The sequence below is a fragment of the Salvelinus sp. IW2-2015 genome, unplaced genomic scaffold (genome assembly GCF_002910315.2).
Source record: "Salvelinus sp. IW2-2015 unplaced genomic scaffold, ASM291031v2 Un_scaffold1614, whole genome shotgun sequence".
In the NCBI taxonomy this organism is placed as follows: domain Eukaryota; kingdom Metazoa; phylum Chordata; class Actinopteri; order Salmoniformes; family Salmonidae; genus Salvelinus; species Salvelinus sp. IW2-2015.
In genome coordinates this window covers 54,422-73,245 of record NW_019943033.1, presented here as the reverse complement: position 1 = coordinate 73,245, position 18,824 = coordinate 54,422, and the positions used below count along the sequence as shown (strand labels likewise).

The 18,824-nt window shown below is 43.4% G+C and overlaps 1 protein-coding gene, 1 long non-coding RNA gene and 1 pseudogene across 2 annotated transcripts in view; 1 reads left to right on the top strand and 2 right to left on the bottom strand.

Annotated features, from left to right (window-relative positions):
• The first annotated feature begins 285 nt into the window (after positions 1-285).
• Positions 286-18,824, top strand: part of LOC112071432 (glycogen synthase kinase-3 beta) — a 27,787-nt gene continuing 9,248 nt past the window's right edge. Inside the window, exons 1-4 of the mRNA XM_070439390.1 lie at positions 286-1,011; positions 6,789-6,976; positions 10,018-10,101; positions 10,259-10,369. Coding sequence (XP_070295491.1) covers positions 837-1,011; positions 6,789-6,976; positions 10,018-10,101; positions 10,259-10,369 — 558 coding nt within the window. The 5' untranslated portion in view covers positions 286-836. The remainder of the gene's footprint in view (positions 1,012-6,788; positions 6,977-10,017; positions 10,102-10,258; positions 10,370-18,824) is intronic.
• On the bottom strand, positions 14,532-15,752 carry LOC139024530 (uncharacterized). Its single transcript, XR_011475863.1, has 3 exons — positions 15,709-15,752; positions 15,375-15,559; positions 14,532-14,561 (listed from the first exon to the last, which is right to left on the bottom strand). It is a non-coding gene; the product is annotated as an uncharacterized lncRNA (long non-coding RNA).
• Positions 17,502-18,485, bottom strand: LOC139024531 (glycogen synthase kinase-3 alpha-like; annotated as a pseudogene).

The following is an 18,824-nucleotide window of genomic DNA, read 5'->3' as shown; positions in this document are numbered from 1 at the left end:
CAGATCTTCAAACTGCATTGTTGACTTTTCCAAAATGTTGCTTGAGATGTATTTATGCTGTTGTTGAGCCCCTGGGTATCTCTACATCAGTGGTTCCCAACCAGGGGTACTATTCAGTTGATGGTACAGTAACCGAAAAATGTTGGGAAGCACTGCTCTACATTTTCAACTCCTTAATGCCTAAAATATATATATAAAGGTTAAATAAATATATATATATATTTAAATGCAATTTACATTTTAGAACAGTCATAATTTCTTTACTCGCCATTCATTGGGGAGCATTACAATTGTCAAGACAAGCACAAGAATAACAATATGAATCGCTGTCTTTGGTGTGCATTTTCTATTATAAGTTGAAATATATGATCGTAATTTGTTTACTTTAACCGTTTGTAACCATTATGTTCCGCAAGTGCACTTTCTGGGGTGTAATATTAGTCCAAACAGTTGGAAACTATTGCATTTTGCAACGAAAGCGAGATTTTCTATTGGCCAAATGTAGGTAGGTCCCGCCCCGTGTCGTTCCGTTTGTTTCTGTTAAAGAAACGTTTTGCAACAGAATTGGCGTAATGAATACGCCCCAGTTGGATCTACCCTCAAAACTTCGTTACCCATGAAGCAATGCTATCAGCCAGTGCGTTGCTGTGCGTCAAGTCCAACCACTGTGCCAAGCGAAGAAGAAAGGTGGAGACGTACAAGCTAGCTCAAACGATATGCTACCAATGCAGTTAAATTTGTGACGACTACATTAGAAAAGATAGGTCAACTCTGTGCCTGCTTGGCTCTAAATCGTAACAACCTTTCCCCCTGCCCCGGCTATAGCGCACATAGATATGAGCGGCAGCGGGCGGCCCAGGACCAGCTCGTTTGCTGAGCCTCCAGGGGCTCCCGGAGCCGCTTCAGCCGCCGCCGGATCGTCTGTTACCGGAGGGAGTTCTGCAGGAAAATCTGGGGCTTCACAGGCCACAGGGAGCAGCTCGACTGGCTTCGGAAATTTGAAACTAGCCCGTGAGTATAGCTAATTGAACACAAAACGAAGGGATCGGGATATATATGTGTGTACTGATAATTTAAAGCAAGTATCTAACAAACAAATTGATTAAACTGTCGATGTTATCATTTCGCAAAGCTAACCTAGCTAGCTAACTAGCTGGCTAGGCTATGTATGTTTTTGTAAAAGGGACAGTGGGATCAAGCCGGGCTTTGATTGTGGCAGATCTGGCTAACGTTAACTAGCATAGCATTTGATGCGAAACGTCTATACGATGTTAGAAACTGGGGAGAAATTGATGAAAATAGAATGGAACCAGATGTCGGTGATATTTGTCGTTGGAAGCCAGATTGGAAAAAACAGGCATCAGCGGTAACGTTACCTACCTAGGTGAAATTAAACGAGGTTGACCGTCGTCCTCATTTAGCTAGTTAGCCTGTAATCTTAGCTATTAGCATTGGAAGTTATTTAGCTGGTTGCTTAGTTAGCTAGGTTACATGTCTAACGTTAGCTAGCTAACAGCTATATATGCTATTTAGAGGAGACGAGGTTACGGTTAATTTAGTTCACATAACGTAATATATAGGGTACTTGTACAACATGGCTTAATGTGACCCTGAACAATTAACTTTAAATCTAGCTAACTTGTTCAAGAACAATTTACGTGCTAGTTTGCCAGTTTGGTTAGTTTGTCCAAGGCAGGAATAGAATTAGCCAGCCAGATTGCTGGAGTGCGCTGTGTCAAAGGTCTGTCAATGTCATTTTTATAACGTTACAAGTCCAGTTTTGTTTTGCAGTTCTTTGGTCAACCGTTTTAGATTGAGCAATAATGTGAGTGGTAAGGAACCGTTACGTATCTATCTTGTTATTGGAATAATACTATCATAACCACGTATTTCCAAATACAATATGTGTTGGTCTCATCTCGTTATTGTTCAAGATCTATGATTGATTTTCCTCATATTTGCATAATTTGACACGTGTCCATATATTGATAGATCAAATAATCTTCATAATTAGGCTAGTCCTATTGCTTTCCATTGAGATTTCCGCACATTGAGGATTCTTCCAACGGGTCTCATTCTCACCAATTTTTACAGCCAGTGCAATGACAGGAATTGACTGTATGCCCAATGGTAGTTAGGATAGGCGGTGTTGGCAGAATACCTACAGGGAGGTGTTGACACGGTCAGACTTAGGGAAAACCAAATCTGGAACATTGCACCACAATGTCCATGTCAAACAGACACGTGTCAGGAGGTGGTTGAAAGTGTACCCATATTTTGGTAAGACTTTAGTGGGTCCTTATTAAACCTAACACTTTTATCAATTCAGATGTATTTGCCGTTGACATTTCTTCAGTTGAAAACCAGAAACGTTGCATACCAATTTCCATTCTGATCACTGACTGCTATTCTGATAGCCCTGCCATGTTGAAGACCCGGCCTGGGTCAACCATGGCACTTCAGACTGCACTGTGAATGGCCTCAGCTCTCCAATGGAACCCTATGGGAAAATGTTGAAGCTTCAGTGTGAAGGGATTTGACTGGAGAGATTGAGGGAGGCAGGGAAAGAAGGAAGGGAGGGTGAGTGAATCATTGGAAAGATAAGCTAGAGGTGGGAGATGGAGACTGGAAACAGGTGAGCGACAGATAAATGACGGTGCTGGTCAAATGTCTTCTCAGTCCAGCAGGGTATACATGAACACCTAACCTAATCAGCACTTCTTCAGTGGCTCAGTCTCTGTTCAGGCGTTCTAACAGTAATCCTCGGTTTTGAATGGGGTCTGATTTGGTCTCTCCTGACCACAGTACTGCATTCCTAAAAGGGTGTGCCCACTGATAAGCATTGTTCCTGGTCTAGAGGTGTCTGGACCTACCAGAAACCCCAACAAAGGTGCTGCGCTACTGTTAGGTTTCTGGAAGTAACACTGACTTGTCTAAGTGAAGTGCAAAGCCAAGATCAAGGGTTGTAAATGTCAGACAAAACAAGTCATAGGCAATAATTGCCAACAGGATTATCGTAGTATCCTGGGGCTGCACTTAGCGTTACTGACGTTTCTCAACTTTCTACTGCTCTATTGTTCTCAGCTCCTATCCTGGGGACCCACATGACTGCACATATTTGTTTCAGCACTAACACACCTACACCTAATTCAACTAATAAAGGGCTTGATGGTCAGTGAATTAGTTGCATCAGGTGTGTCTATATTAGTACTGGGCCCGGTTTCCCAAAAGCATCTTAACTTCTTTGGGACTGGGGGGCAGTATTGAGTAGCTTGGATAAAAAGGTGCCCAGAGTAAACTGCCTGCTACTCAGGCCTAAAAGCTAGAATATGCATATAATTAGTAGATTTGGATAGAAAACACTATGAAGTTCCTAAAACTGTTTGAATGATGTCTGTGAGTATAACAGAACTCATATGGCAGGCAAAAACCTGAGAAAATATCCAACCAGGAAGTGGGAAATCTGAGGTTTGTAGTTTTTCAAGTCATTGCCTATCGAATATCCAGTGTCTATGGGGTCATATTGCACTTCCTACGGCTCACACTAGATGTCAACAGTCTTTAGAACCTTGTTTGATGCTTCTATTGTGAAGGAGGGGGGAATGAGAGCTGATTGAGTCAGGGGTCTGGCAGAGTGCCATGAGCTCAGTCTCGCGCACTCCCGTGAGAGTTAGCTGCGTTCCATTGCATTTCTACAGACAAAGGAATTCTCCGGTTGAAACATTATCGAAGATTTATGATAAAACATCCTAAAGATTGATTCTATACTTCATTTGACATGTTTCTAYGAACTGTAATATGACTTTTCGTCTGAACTTTCGCCTGGACTTGCCCGCGCTTCCTGAGTTTGGATTTGTGTACTAAACGCGCAAACAAAAAGGAGATATTTGGACATAAATTATGGCCTTTCGAACAAAACAAACATTTATTGTGGAACTGGGATTCCTGGGAGTGCATTCTTATGAAGATCATCAAAGGTAAGTGAATATTTATAATGCTATTTCTGACTTCTGTTGACTCCACAACATGGTGGGTATCTATCTGTATGGCTTGTTTTTGTGTCCGAGTGCCGTACTCAGATTATTGCATGGTGTGCTTTTTCCGTAAAGTTTTTTTAAAATCTGACACAGCGGTTGCATTAAGGAGAAGTGGATCTAAAATGCCATGCATAACACTTGTATCTTTTATCAATGTTTATTATGAGTATTTCTGTAAATTAATGTGGCTCTCTGCAAAATCACCAGATGTTTTGGAGGCAAAACATTACTGAACATAACGCGCCAATGTAAACTGAGATTTCTGGATATAAATATGAACTTTACCGAACAAAACATACATGTATTGTGTAATATGAAGTCCTATGAGTGTCATCTGATGAAGATCATCAAAGGTTAGTGATTAATTTTATCTCTTTGTGCTTTTTGTGACTCCTCTCTTTGGCTGGAAAAATGTTTTTCTGTGACTAGGTGCTGACCTAACATAATCGTTTGGTGTGCTTTCGTCGTAAAGCCTTTTTGAAATCTGACACTGTGGCTTGATTTACAACAAGTGTATCTTTAAAATGGTGTAAAATACTTGTATGTTTGAGGAATTTTAATTATGGGGTTTCTGTTTTGAATTTGGCGCCCTGCAATTTCACTGGCTGTTGGCGAGGTGGGACGCTACCGTCTCGAATATCCCAGAGAGGTTAAGGCTAAGTTCATTGTTAGAACCATAGGATCCTATGCTTCTAAGATTAATTTAGCCTTAAAATGCTTTTGGGGAAACTGGCCCAGGTCTGGAACAAAACTGCAGTTGTGGGCCACCAGGGCTGGAGTTGAGGAACATTGTTTTAGAGAGTAAGTGGCAGTGCCACTGCATAGCAATACTAGCCAACTAGCTACCTCTCTCTCAAAAGGATACTGCAGCTCTGGCATAAATAAATGTTCGCTTGTAATGCATGGCTGTGTAATCGCTAATCCTTTTAGTGAGTAATGTGTTCACTCGCTTTATATTTAGAAATAAGTGATGAGTTACTTGAGACTAAAGTCTGAGTGTTCTGGAAATCACTTCTCTCCCTCTTACTCTTTCATTCAATCCTACTCATCAGACCTGTGTGTTAACTTCCTCTTTAGGAACCGAAGCACTTCCCTGACAGCTGATCTGTCTGACTGCTCATCTTTGCATTCATCATTAGTGACTATCATGCCACTGCTGTTTCATATTAAAACTCTCCCCTCTGACTCTACTTCTGAAGATGAGGACTACACAGACGCAAACGCTGTGAGCCACATGATTACAGATCAGATGACGTTCTCTGGTCGTATGAGACGTCAGAAGGAAGAATAGTTTAGTGAGTCATGCAAGGATCTGGTTTGGATTAATCAATGAATCTACTGCCTACCCAGTGTGAAATCTACCTCTAGCTATGTGTGGCGTCTCCAGTGTGTTTATTAAAACATGTCGTCCAGAGGCATCCAGAGGTGTCTAGTCTACATCATAGGACTTTAAATCCATCAATCAACTGCGCCCACCTAATGCTTTTAGCAGTGCTGAACAAAACCTCCCGCCATTCACCCTCCCTTCCAGTCTGATTCCTGAGACTGACATAGTCCGGCTTTACAATTAGAGGATCCAAATGAAATACATTTCTATCTTCAGCAGAGGAAGATCTAAATTAAATAAATTTTTATCTTCAGAGGAAGATCCAAATTTGTCTTCTCAACAAAATCTTAAGCTAGTCAACCACTTACACAGCTTTGTTCTAGAGGCCTTGTCAGACTTTAGAGTAGAACTGAGAGATACAGAGTTATTAGAGAAAGCAAGGTCATGTTGAGGCAGGCGAATGGAGGGTGAATGGAAGAACCGGTGCACACACTCACTGGGCGTGCTACTGTACTGTCCATTCAATGTTATCACAGGCTCTGACAAGCTAGTTGGCTCCAGGCCCTACCTCTACTGTAGTGTTCCTCCTCCCTTCTGTGCTTCTCTGTGCTTCTCTGGTGCTGCTGTGTCAGTCAGATCACCCTCAACCGTTCACAGACACAGCCAACAAGCTGAGCTGCACGTCTGACCCGAAGTCAGTCAATGTATGAGCTCAGAGAATCTTCCATTCCACAAGGTCGCACATCAGACAGACAGTAGGGCTGGGATACTTTGAGTATCGCAATACTGGTATCGTCCCGGCCCCGTTCAAACACTTAAAAAACGCACCCTCCCTTCCTTGAAGACAGTAATTATAGATCTGGCATTATGACTTTCTGTCAAAGCTATGTTGGAGAGCCCTCACTTTCACCCAATCCACTGTGTTAAATCGCCCATTACCTCAAGAAACAGAGGAAAGCAAGAATGCATTTCTCAGTATTGTCAGGTTCCTCGTATTTAAACCGTACTGTCCAGTGTAGTGAGGGGGTGAAAGGGTTCAGAGCTGTGACAGCCAGGCGTGCAGCCTCCCCTGTCACAGGGGAGCCGGGGAAGGTGAGGCAGGGTGGAGGTGGTTCACTGTAGCTACTACAGCTCATTACCAGCTATTATTATGTGTCTGTGGGGAGAGGCTTCCGAGGTTACGGACATTTAGAGAGAGAGGGGGAGTGATGAACATTTGTTTAGTGTTTCCCCTCAGGGGATTGGAGAAAGGATGAGGTGACCGTCACTACGTTTCCCGCCTCTAAACCAGAGTCATGGTCCTCTGTGTGTTTGGTGTGTGTGTCCCTGCATCTGGATAACATCTAAAATACTTGGGACCTTTAGCCCCCTTCCCAAATGGTCATGTACTATAATGTGTTTTGACCTCTGTACCTCTCCCCAAGGAGACAGTGGCAAGGTGACGACTGTGGTGGCCACACCAGGCCAGGGTCCAGACCGCCCACAGGAGGTGTCCTACACAGACATCAAGGTGATCGGGAATGGTTCCTTCGGCGTGGTGTACCAGGCCCGCCTCATTGACAGCCAGGAGATGGTGGCCATCAAGAAGGTTCTGCAGGATAAGAGGTTTAAGGTACAGAGTCTACAGACACACAGCACAACCCACTTCCACTGGCATTCTACGCTAGTGTTGTAGTACTCGAGCTGTAGTACTCGACCATTAATGACTTTGACTCACCTTCTCGACCATTGGTGACTCGGACTCACCTTCCCGTGTATTTTCACTTGGACTGGATAGGCTATTATGATAAGCAGAACATTAGCAGCACTGGGTGCGCAGAGACGGAGGTTTCTGTTCTCTAGCTAGCAGTGGGAAGGACGTGCCACACTGGCACACGCGCTGCGGTGAAAGCAAACGCTGAGTGTGGGCAGACAGGAAGGCAGGCTCCGATCACGTACTGCCTCCGATCATAGTGCCTTCAGAACGTATTCACACCCCTTGACTTTTTCCCCMAAAATTTGTTACCGCCTGAATTGAAAATTTAAATTGAGATGTTTTTGTCACTAGCCTACACACAATACCCCGTAATGTCAAAGTGGAATTATGTTTTTCACAATTTTKATAAATTAATTAAATGTTAAGCTGAAATGTCTTGAGTCAATAAATATTCATCCCCTTTGTAATGACAAGCCTAAAGTTCAGAAGTAAAAATGTGCTTAACAAGTCACATAAGTTGCATGGACTCAATCTGTGTGCAGTATGTGTTTAACATGATTTTTGAATGACTACCTCGTCTTTGTACCCCACACTTACAATTATCTTTAAGGTCCCTCAGTCGAGCAGTGAATTTCAAACACAGATTCAACCACAAAGACCAGGGAGGTTTTCCAATGCCTCGGAAAGAAGGGCACCTATTGGTAGATGGGTAAAGAAAAATATATAAAGTGGACATTGAATATCCCTTTGAGCATTGTAAAGTTATTACTTACACTTTAGATGGTATATCAATACACTGTTTTATGTATGCTTTTTTTAATGGTTGAATTAATAAACTAATACTAAAACCTGGTCACTACAAATATACAGGCGTCCTTCCTGACTCCGTTGCCGTAGAGGAAGGAAACCGCTCAGGGATTTCACCATGAGGCCAATGGTGACTTTAAAACAGTTGCAGAGTTGGTTGTGATAGGATAAAACTGAGGATGGATCAACAACATTGTAGTTAATCCACAATATTAACCTAATTGACAGAGTGAAAAGAAGGAAGCCTGTACAGAATGAAAATATTCCAAAACATGCATCCTGTTTGCAACAAGGCACTAAAGTAATACTGCAAAAAATGTGATAAAGCAAATAGCTTTTTGTCTTGAATGCAGTACTACAACACATTACTGAGTACCACTCCATATTTTCAAGCATAGTGGTGGCTTTATCATGTTATGTGTATGCTTGCAATTGTTAAGGCCAGGGGAGTTTTTCAGGATAAAAAAGAGACTGAATGGAGTTAAGCACCGGAAAAATCCTAGAGAAACTTGGTTCAGTCTGCTTTCCACCAGACACTGGGAGATGAATTCACCTTTTAGCAGGACAGTAACCAAAAACACAAGGCCAAATCTACACTGGAGTTTGTGTACCAAGAAGACAGTGAATGTTCCTGAGCGACCAAGTTACCGTTTTTACTTAAATCTACTTGAAAATCTATGGCAAGACTTAAGACTGTCTAGCAATAATCAACAACCAATTTGACAGAGCTTTTTTTTTAAGAATAAGGGCCAAATGTTGCACAATCCAGGTGTGGAAAGCTCTTAGTGACTTAAAAGACTCACAGCTGTAATCGCTGCCAAAGGTGCTTCTACAGAGTATTGACACAGGGGTGTGACTACTTATGTAAATTAGGTATTCTGTATTTCATTGTCAGTACATGTGCCAAAATATTTTTATACTTGTTTTCATTTTGTCATTATAGGGTATTGTGTGTAGATGGGTGAGGGGAAAAAAATTGTTAATCCATTTTGAATTCAGGCTGTAACACAACAATAAATCAAGGTGTATGTATGTAGGCTGCACATCGCGTTAGCGACTCACTTCCCTGTAACCACCAGTCACCAGCCTACTATTTAGCTTTGCCTGGTTAAGAAACACAAACTGCCTTATGAAATTGAAAACAATAGTATTGAGTTTAAAAGGAAAACAAGTCTAGCTATTGTCTCTCTCTCTCCCCTTGAGTATTAAAAAGTAGGCTGTCTTTGAATTTGTCATCTCGCTCTACCCTCCCATTTTACCTAGTCTTCCTCTGGAAGAAAAAAAAAAACTACATATCAGTGGGCGATTTACAAAAAGCCGAGAGCCTGTTACAATTATTGGAAATAATAATCTTACAGGAGCAATAGCCAATTCCGTCCAGAGACAATTCATCCCTTCAAAACATCATTGAACCTTCTATTAAAATAAAATGTTTGATCCTGTGTATGAAGGACTTGTTTGTTTTGTGGGCTGCATATTGTAGGCAATTATGACCTTTCTGCAACTGGAGGAAAATCTTTGCGTTACTTCAATGCTCACATGAAAATCTTCCCACCAGACCGCCACTAGTTGTTGTTGGGCAGATTTCGTCTACCAAATCCGAGCTAAATCAAGAGGCGCGACATACAAGCATCGACCTAGCAAGCCGCCAATACAAGCGAGCAAAAAAAYATTTGTAACCAAAATAGCAAATATGTCTAAAGAACCCCCGACTCATTCCTTTGCTTTCAAACTTTTTATTTTTTATTATGTGCACATAAACCGATATTATTGTGTTCTTTTTTGGTTAAACTCCAACCCAGTGTCTCAGACTTGAGCACTTGGATCAGGACTCGAGCACGGACTTCACCATTGGTGACTCAGACTCAAACTCAACTTAGCCTCAGACTTGTGACTCGACTCGGACTCAAGCACACGACTCGGTTTGGTGACTCAACTGAAACACTGGTCTACACACACACACACACACACATACACAGTGCAACTCACTTCCACTGGCAGTCTACAGAAACACACCATTGCCCCTCATCACTCACACACTATCAGGTGTATTTCTGTATGTTCTCTCCCCATACCTCAATGTTACTACTGCTCAACTGATGAAATCTTGAGACCTAAATTACACCCCCTTGCTATTTCAATTACTCCAGAACCGAGAACTACAGATCATGAGGAAATTGGACCACTGCAACATTGTCAGGCTACGTTACTTTTTCTACTCCAGTGGGGAGAAGGTATGTACAAGTCCGACTACCAGGTATTGGGAACAACATTTGACATTTTCACGTTTATGCAGCAAAAAGGAAAAATCCAGACTTGTGAAAAAATGAATTGCATTACAAAATGGATTCAACAACATTGCTCTTCTCTCCTATTGTTTTCCCCTTACAGAAAGACGAAGTGTATCTGAACCTAGTGCTGGACTTTGTCCCAGAGACGGTGTATAGGGTGGCCCGGCACTTCAACAAGGCCAAGACCACCATCCCCATTATATACGTCAAGGTAATGCACTCACTACTTCTTCTCTTCTGCTGTTTCTCTCTTTTTACTTTCCCTCCCTTTTATCCTCGTTCTCGCTGTCATTATTTTTTTCCCTGCTCTCTCGTTCATCTCCCTCTTTCTCACTTAGTCTGTGTCCGTCTTCTCCTCATCTCTCACTTGCCCTATCACCCCTCCATCGTTCCTCTTTAAGCTCCATGCTGCTAGAGGCAGAGTTCTCTATTTAAATGAAATGGTACTAGGCTTGGGCGGTATACCGGGGTATTTGGAAATTGAAGTTTTGTATACATTTTCATATTTGTAGCTACTTTTTAAGTAAATACCTGCAGTCAACTTGTGCAATACATTAGGAGATGAAGCGGATTGCGTTCTTCATTTCACCTGTCACATTATTTACGTTATGAAGCTTAACATAGTTCCCCAGAAAGCCAGTCCCGTGTTTGTTTGTAAATAGCACAACAGTAGAAAGCGGGAGCAAGTGGGTCCAGCTGTATATTAATAGTCAAGTGTTAATTTTTTTGCCTCCAATAGAGTGATCAGGGACATGCAACTATAGTTTTCCTTCCCAGAAAATACATTGGTTCAACACATTCAGCAGAAATGTCCTTCATTTTCATCAGATGACAACAGAAGTGCAAAGCTATTTGGCTAGCATTGTAAATGAGCTTACAATGAAAATGCAAGGTATTTTTTTGCCAAAAAAATGCATGGCTATCATATTTCTAATGTTTATCAGAGAAACAATGTAGCTGGCTACATTTCCTAATGTTTTGCTTGAAGTTAATCTTGCGTTTTACCAGAGAGAAGTAGGCTGGTTACACTGAGGAAAAGTAGCTACACATCAGAGCGTTGTCTGCTGATAGAACGCCCTTAGTGAATTCTCATCCCAGTGGACAAGTGCAACTGAAGCACAAAATTTGTGATGCCGAGCAGAAATTACATAAAGAATTATTTTAGATCTGAGTTTACAAAACGCAGCAAAATAACTTTTTTTCCTGAATGCAGAATTCTTAATTTTTCATTAAAGCGACGCAAGTTTAACTTGCTATCATCTTCTCCGAGCAGAGAAGACAGGCCCGTTTCCCTAGCGACTGCACACAGACACAGTGTTCACATACTGCTCCAGAGCCAGTACTGTTCTTCCTTCAGACAAACATGTCAACTTTGTTTGTACAATGTATTTCGTTCACATTTGCTTGTAAATGTCCAAATTCACCAAAAGTTATATTCGGTAGCTCCTATGTATGTATAACTTTGAGCTGGATTGCCTGTCTTTGCAAATACTTTATTTTCGTTTGTGCTTGATAGCACATTTAGCTAGCCGCCTTCATGGAAATTTGCCATTACTTGTACTAATTTTGTTAGCCTTCTGGTAATGGACGCACAACAGGCTTTTTTTGCGTTTTGTGGCTCCCCTTTGTGTACTAATCCGGTAATACTGTAAATCCCGTCATGAGAGAAGGACTGTATGACGATGTAAAAGTCTGGGTACCCCAAATGGTACTGTATTTGACTAGAGGACTCTTTCCCCAAGGATTTGATGAGAAGAAAACGCATTGATGTTGAAGTTGGAAGTTTACATACACTTAGGTTGGAGTCATTAACTCGATTTTCAACCACTCCACAAATTTCTTGTTAACTCTAGTTTTGGCAAGTCGGTTAGGACATCTACTTTGTGCATGACACAAGTMATTTTTCCAACAATTGTTTACAGACAGATTATTACACTTATAATTCACTGTATCACAATTCCAGTGGGTCAGAAGTTTACATACAATAAGGTAACTGTGCCTTTAAACAGCTTGGAAAATTCCAGAAAATTATGCCATGGCTTTAGAAGCTTCTGATAAGCTAATTGACATCATTTGAGTCAATTGGAGGTGTACCTGTGGATGTATTTCAAGGCCTACCTTCAAACTCAGTGCCTCTTTGCTTGACATCATGGGAAAATCAAAAGAAATCAGCCAAGACCTCAGAAAAAMAATTGTAGACCTCCACAAATCTGGTTCATCCTTGGGAGCAATTTCCAAACGCCTGAAGATACCACGTTCATCTGTACAAACAATAGTACGCAAATATAAACACCATGGGACCACACAGCCGTCATACCGCTCAGGAAGAAGACGCATTCTGTCTCCTAGAGATGAACATACTTTGGTGCGAAAAGTGCAAATCAATCCCAGAACAGCAGCAAAGGACCTTGTGAAGATGCTGGAGGAAACGGGTACAAAAGTATCTATATCCACAGTAAAATGAGTCCTATATCGACATAACCTGAAAGGCCGCTCAGCAAGGAAGAAGCCACTGCTCCAAAACAGCCATAAAAAAGACAGACTACGGTTTGCAACTGCACATGGGGACAAAGACCGTACTTTTTGGAGAAATGTCCTCTGGTCTGATGAAACAATAATAGAACTGTTTGGCCATAATGACCATCATTATGTTTGAAGGAAAGAGGTGGATGCTTGCAAGCTGAAGAACACCATCCCAACTGTGAAGCACGGGTGTGGCAGCATCATGTTGTGGGGGTGCTTTGCTGCAGGAGGGACTGGTGCACTTCACAAAATAGATGGCATCATGAGGATGGAAAATTATGTGGATATATTGAAGAAACATCTCAAGACATCAGTCAGGAAGTTAAAGCTTGGTATCTGTGAAGTGCAAATGGGTCTTCCAAATGGACAATGAACCCAAGCATGCTTCCAAAGTTGTGGCAAAATGGCTTAAGGACAAAGTCAAGTTATTGGAGTGGCCATCACAAAGCCCTGACCTCAATCCCATAGAACATTTGTGGGCAGAACGGAAAAAGCGTGTGCGAGCAAGGAGGCCTACAAACCTGACTCAGTTACACCAGCTCTGTCAGGAGAAATGGGCCAAAATTCTCCCAACTTATTGTGGGAAGCTTGTGGAAGGCTACCCAAAACGTTTGACCCAAGTTAAACAATTTAAAGGCAATGCTACCAAATACTAATGGAGTGTATGTAAACTTCTGACCCATTTGGGAATGTGATGAAAGAAATAAAAGCTGAAATAAATAATTCTCTCTACTACTATTCTGACATTTCACATTATTAAAATAAAGTGGTGATCCTAACTGATCTAAGACAGGGAATTTTTACTAGGATTAATTGTCAGGAGTTGTGAAACTGAGTTTAAATGTATTTGGCTAAGGTGTATGTAAACTTCGTACTTCAACTGTATTTTCTCTCTCTGCTCTGACTCTTCACTGACCTCCGGTAGTCTTTCTGTCTGTTACCACTATTTTTCAACTCCTCCATTCTCTTCTTTTCCTGCATCATATTTTTGGGGGACAATACCTACTTCAGTGTTTTAGAATTGGAAAAATTAGAGTTTGCAGTAAGCTTGCCTGTCCGTTTAAAAGGGCACTTATGTTGTCTGTTAGTTCTCTGTGTGTGTGCTATGCCCCGTGGCAGCAGAGAGGACTATCTGTGTCTCATGACCCATTTTCCTCAGCCCACCCTGCTGCTCTCTCCTGTGGTGTGGAGATGCATACTGATCATACACACACACTGCCCTCACTCAGCATCTCTACACTCTCCTCTCCACCTCTCACTGTGCTCCTCTCATCCCTCCCTACTCTTTATCTGCATCTCTTCCCTTCCTTCCTCTCTCCTTATTCCCTTCCCTCACTACTCTTCAGCCCCTTTCTCTCAAATTAAATTCAAAGGGGCTTTATTAGCATGGGAAACATGTTTACATTACTGTTTATTTAACTTGCTTTGGCAAACAGAAGTGAGAAGACACAACAATATCAATAACTATTAGAATTGAACAGTAAATATTGCACACAAAAATAAAAAGGTTTCTCCATCTCTCACTCCTCTGTTGGGCTGGGGGTTGTCCGACACACTGCCATCTGGTTGGAGAGAGAGACAGGCATCAGATACACACCACACTAAACACTTCAGTTCACCATCAGGGTCAATGCTTTTAATGTTGGGTTTACACATCCAAACACAGCAATATTCATTTAAAAAGGGTGTTAAATGTTGATTTGACAGCTATATCCCCTATTCCTAGTCTTGTAAATATGTATACATTAATAAGCATGTATTGAACATGTAATAAGCATGTGTCGGGTAGGCTGTGCTATACATACCGTGTGAGGCAGGTGATGTCTGTGCGCGAGCGTGAGAGGATGAGTGTGGAGTTCAACTGGGCTGGATAGACAGCTCTAAGAGGGAGAGAGAAAGAGAGAGAGAGAGATGAGTTCATACTACACACACAGGACACTCAACATACACGCTTCAACTTATCTGGAAAACTGAGGGATTACAGAAGCTTGCGCAAAAAGGGAAGAGGGCATGGCTACTCACTGAGGGAGGACCAAACAGAGGAGGGCCACGCTACTGACCGAGGGAGGGCAAACAGAGGAGGGCACGGCTACTGACCGAGGAGGACCAAACAGAGGAGGGCACGGCTACTGACCGAGGAGGGCCAAACAGAAGAGGGCACGGCTACTGACTGAGGGAAGGCCAAACAGAGGAGGGCACGGCTACTGACTGAGGAGGGCCAAACAGAGAGAGGGCACGGCTACTGACTGAGGGAGGACCAAACAGAGGAGGGCATGGCTACTCACTGAGGGAAGCCAACATAGGAGGGCACGTACTGACTGAGGGAGGACCAAAACAAGGAGGGCATGGCTACTCCTGAGGAGGCCAAACAGAGAGGGCATGGCTACTCACTGAGGGAAGGCCAAACAGAGGAGGGCACGGCTACTGACTGAGGGAGGACCAAACAGAGGAGGGCATGGCTACTGACTGAGGAGGACCAAACAGAGGAGGCATGGCTACTGACTGAGGGAGGACCAAACAGAGGAGGGCATGGCTACTGACTGAGGGAGGACCAAACAGAGGAGGCACGGCTACTGACCGAGGGAGGGCCAAACAGAGGAGGGCACGGCTACTGACCGAGGGAGGGCCAAACAGAGGAGGGCATGGCTACTGACTGAGGGAGGCCAAACAGAGGGGAGGGGTGTGGACTCCACCGACGGGGCTGAAGTTGAAGAGGAGGGGCAGTTCTCGTCCGCTGGGCAGATGGGCAGTGGGCTGGCGCAGCTCTTCGAAGAAGGCGTGGGCGCAGGCCTCCAGGGGGGACAGCCTGGTCACAGGGTGTACTCTAACAGACGGGAACACAGGGAGATGGCCTCCGGGGGGTACGCGGCTTAAACACCTGACGGAGGGGGAAAAAAAGGGCATCTTGTTTGACTCATCTAGCTGTCGTATCTGTTCCATTTCAAAATGTTCTCTCTCTGATATGGATCCCAATGGAAGACAATGGTGTTGTAAAACTATTTAAATAGAACTCAGGGCAGAAAGTACCTTTGTCCAGGGGGTGCTTTTGATCTGGGGGAATTTGAACTCTGTTGTAGGGGGTTCATCTCTCGGATCTGCCTCTTCGTTGGAGTCCCCAAAACTGGAAGAGTGAAAGATGCATGAAGTTCCTCCAAGAATGAGCACTCCTGCCGCCAACATAGACCTACGCTCCTGTCGCCGCTGCCAACATAGACCTAACGCTCCTGTCGCCGCTGCCACATAGACCTACGCTCCTGTCGCCGCTGCCAACATAGACCTACGCTCCTGCCGCCGCCCGCGCCAACATGACTACAGTTGAAGTCGGAAGTTTACATACACTTAGGTTGGAGTCATTAAAACTCGTCTTTCAACCACTCCACAAATTCTTGTTAACAATATAGTTTTGGCAAGTGGTTAGGACATCTACTTTGTGCATGACACAACTTTTTCCAACAATTGTTTCACAGATTATTTCACTGTATCACAATTCCAGTGGGTCAGAAGTTGATATACACTAAGTTGACTGTGCCTTTAAACAGCTTGGAAAATTCAGGAAATGCTTCATGGCTTTAGAAGCTTCTGATAGGCTAATTGACATCATTTGAGTCAATTGGAGGTGCACCTGTGATGTATTTCAAGGCCTACCTTCAAACTCAGTGCTTCTTTGCTTGATATCATTGGGAAAATCAAAAGAAATCAGCCAAGACTCAGAAAAAAAATTAGACCTCCACAAGTTGTTTCATCTTTGGGAGTAATTCCCAAGCGCCTGAAGGTACCACTTCATCTGTACAAACAATAGTACGCAAGTATAAACACCATGGGACCACACAGCCGGTATATCCGCTCAGAATGGCGGGTAATTCTGTCTCCTAGAGATGAACGTACTTTAGTGCGAAAAGTGCAAATCAATCCCAGAACAGCAGCAAAGGACCTTGTGAAGATGCTGGAGGAAACGGGTACAAAATATCTATAGCCACAGTAAAAGAGTCCTATTATCGACATAACCTGAAAGGCCGCTCAGCAAGGAAGAAGCACTGCTCCAAAACCATCATAAAAGCCAGACTACGGTTTGCAACTGCACATAAGGACAAAGATCATACTTTTTGGAGAAATGTCCTCTGGTCTGATGAAAAACAAAATTAGAACTGTTTGGCATAATGTACCATCGTTATGTTTGAAAAAGAGGGGAGGCTTGCAAGCAAAGAACACCATCCCGACCGTGAAGCACGGGGGTGCAGCATCATGTTGTGGGGTGCTTTGCTGCAGGAGGGACTGGTACACTTCACAAAATAGATGGCATCATGGGAGAAAATTATGTGGATATATTGAAGCAACATCTCAAGACATCAGTCAGGAAGTTAAAGCTTAGTCGCAAATGGTCTTCCAAAATGGACAATGAACCCAAGCATACTTCCAAAGTTGTGGCAAAATGGCTTAAGGACAAAGTCAAGTTATTGGAGTGGCCATCACAAAGCCCTGACCTCAATCCCATAGAACATTTGTGGGCAGAACTGAAAAAAGCGTGTGCGAGCAAGGAGGCCTACAAACCTGACTCAGTTCACCAGCTCTGTCAGGAGAAATGGGCCAAAATTCTCCCAACTTATTGTGGGAAGCTTGTGAAGGCTATCTGAAATGTTTGACCCAAGTTAAACAATTTAAGGCAATGCTACAAATACTAATTGAGTGTATGTAAACTTCTGACCCACGGGAATGTGATGAAAGAAATAAAAGCTGAAATAAATCATTCTCTCTACTATTATTCTGACATTTCACATTCTTAAAATAAAGCGGTGATCACTAACTGACCTAAGACAGGGAATTTTTATGAGGATTAAATGTCAGTAATTGTGAAAACTGAGTTTAAATGTATTTGGCTAAGGTGTATGTAAACTTCCGACTTCAACTGTACACTCCTACCGCCGCCACCAACATAGACCTACACTCCCTCTTCTTTCCATCTCCCACCCCTACAGTTTGGTGTCCTTTCAGCTCCCTCTTCTCTACCTTGATGATCTCTACCAGTTGGTCCACTCCGCTGTCCCCGGGGAAGATGGGCTGTCCAGCAGCAGTTCGGCCAGCACGCAGCCGCTGACCAGATGTCAATGTTGGACGTGTAGTCCGTGGCGCCAAAGATGAGCTCGGGGCACGGTAGTACCGCGAGCAGATGTAGGAACACGTTGGGCTCCCGCGAACAAGCTGCTTAGCACTGGAGACAAGAGGGGAGAGAGGTGGTCAGTCAGAGAAAAAGATAGACAAGAGTAAGACAGAGATCGATTTAGACAGACTGAACAGTAAGGCGGCATTTACACAGGCAGCCCAATACTGAATTTCTCATTTTTTTACCAATCAGATCAGCGCTGAAAATATCTCTAATAAACAATTAGTGGAAAAAAGATCAGAAGAATTGAGCTGTGTTTACACAGGCAGCTAAGAAACACAGACACAGTCAGAGAACATTCAGAGATGGCCAGAGGTGCTCACTGACAGACAGACTAACCTGCCGAAGTCACAGAGTTTGAGGATGGCCGTCTCGGGGTCCACCAGCAGGTTCTGGGGTTTGATGTCTCTGTGACACACGCCCTGGAATGGATATAGGCCAGACTGCGGAACAGCTGGTACATGTACACCTGGAGGGAAAACACAGGACACATGATGTTACAAACCAACACACACACACAGTTAGCAGCCAGTAACAGCAGCACGCATGATCATCATAATCCCCTCCATTACTACTACAGTCATGCCAAGTGTCCAGACAGCTACTGTTGGTCACCAACTTCACTGCACTCAGAACAGTCAAACATTCTGGATCTATGCAACTTACTCAAACACATTGCAACAACTTGTGGGTTCTCTGCTCTGGACTATGCCAGTAAAATGTTCCCATCGCAAAGCTTAGAGCTAGCATGCAGAAGATGTGACTGTATGTGTGTAAGGGTTTCTGGCTGTCTGAGTGTGCGTGTGTTGGGTCGCTTTTGGGTTGTTAGCTGTGTTATTGGGCACACAGGGTGCAAGGGGTAGACAGACGGGTGTTGAGAGGGGGACGCGGTTGCCTGGCTGTGGCAGGGGGGCAGATTCAGAGGGAAACAAGAGCTTAATTGCACACCACAGAGAGAGTGGGGTGGGGGGGGGGGGGGGGGTGC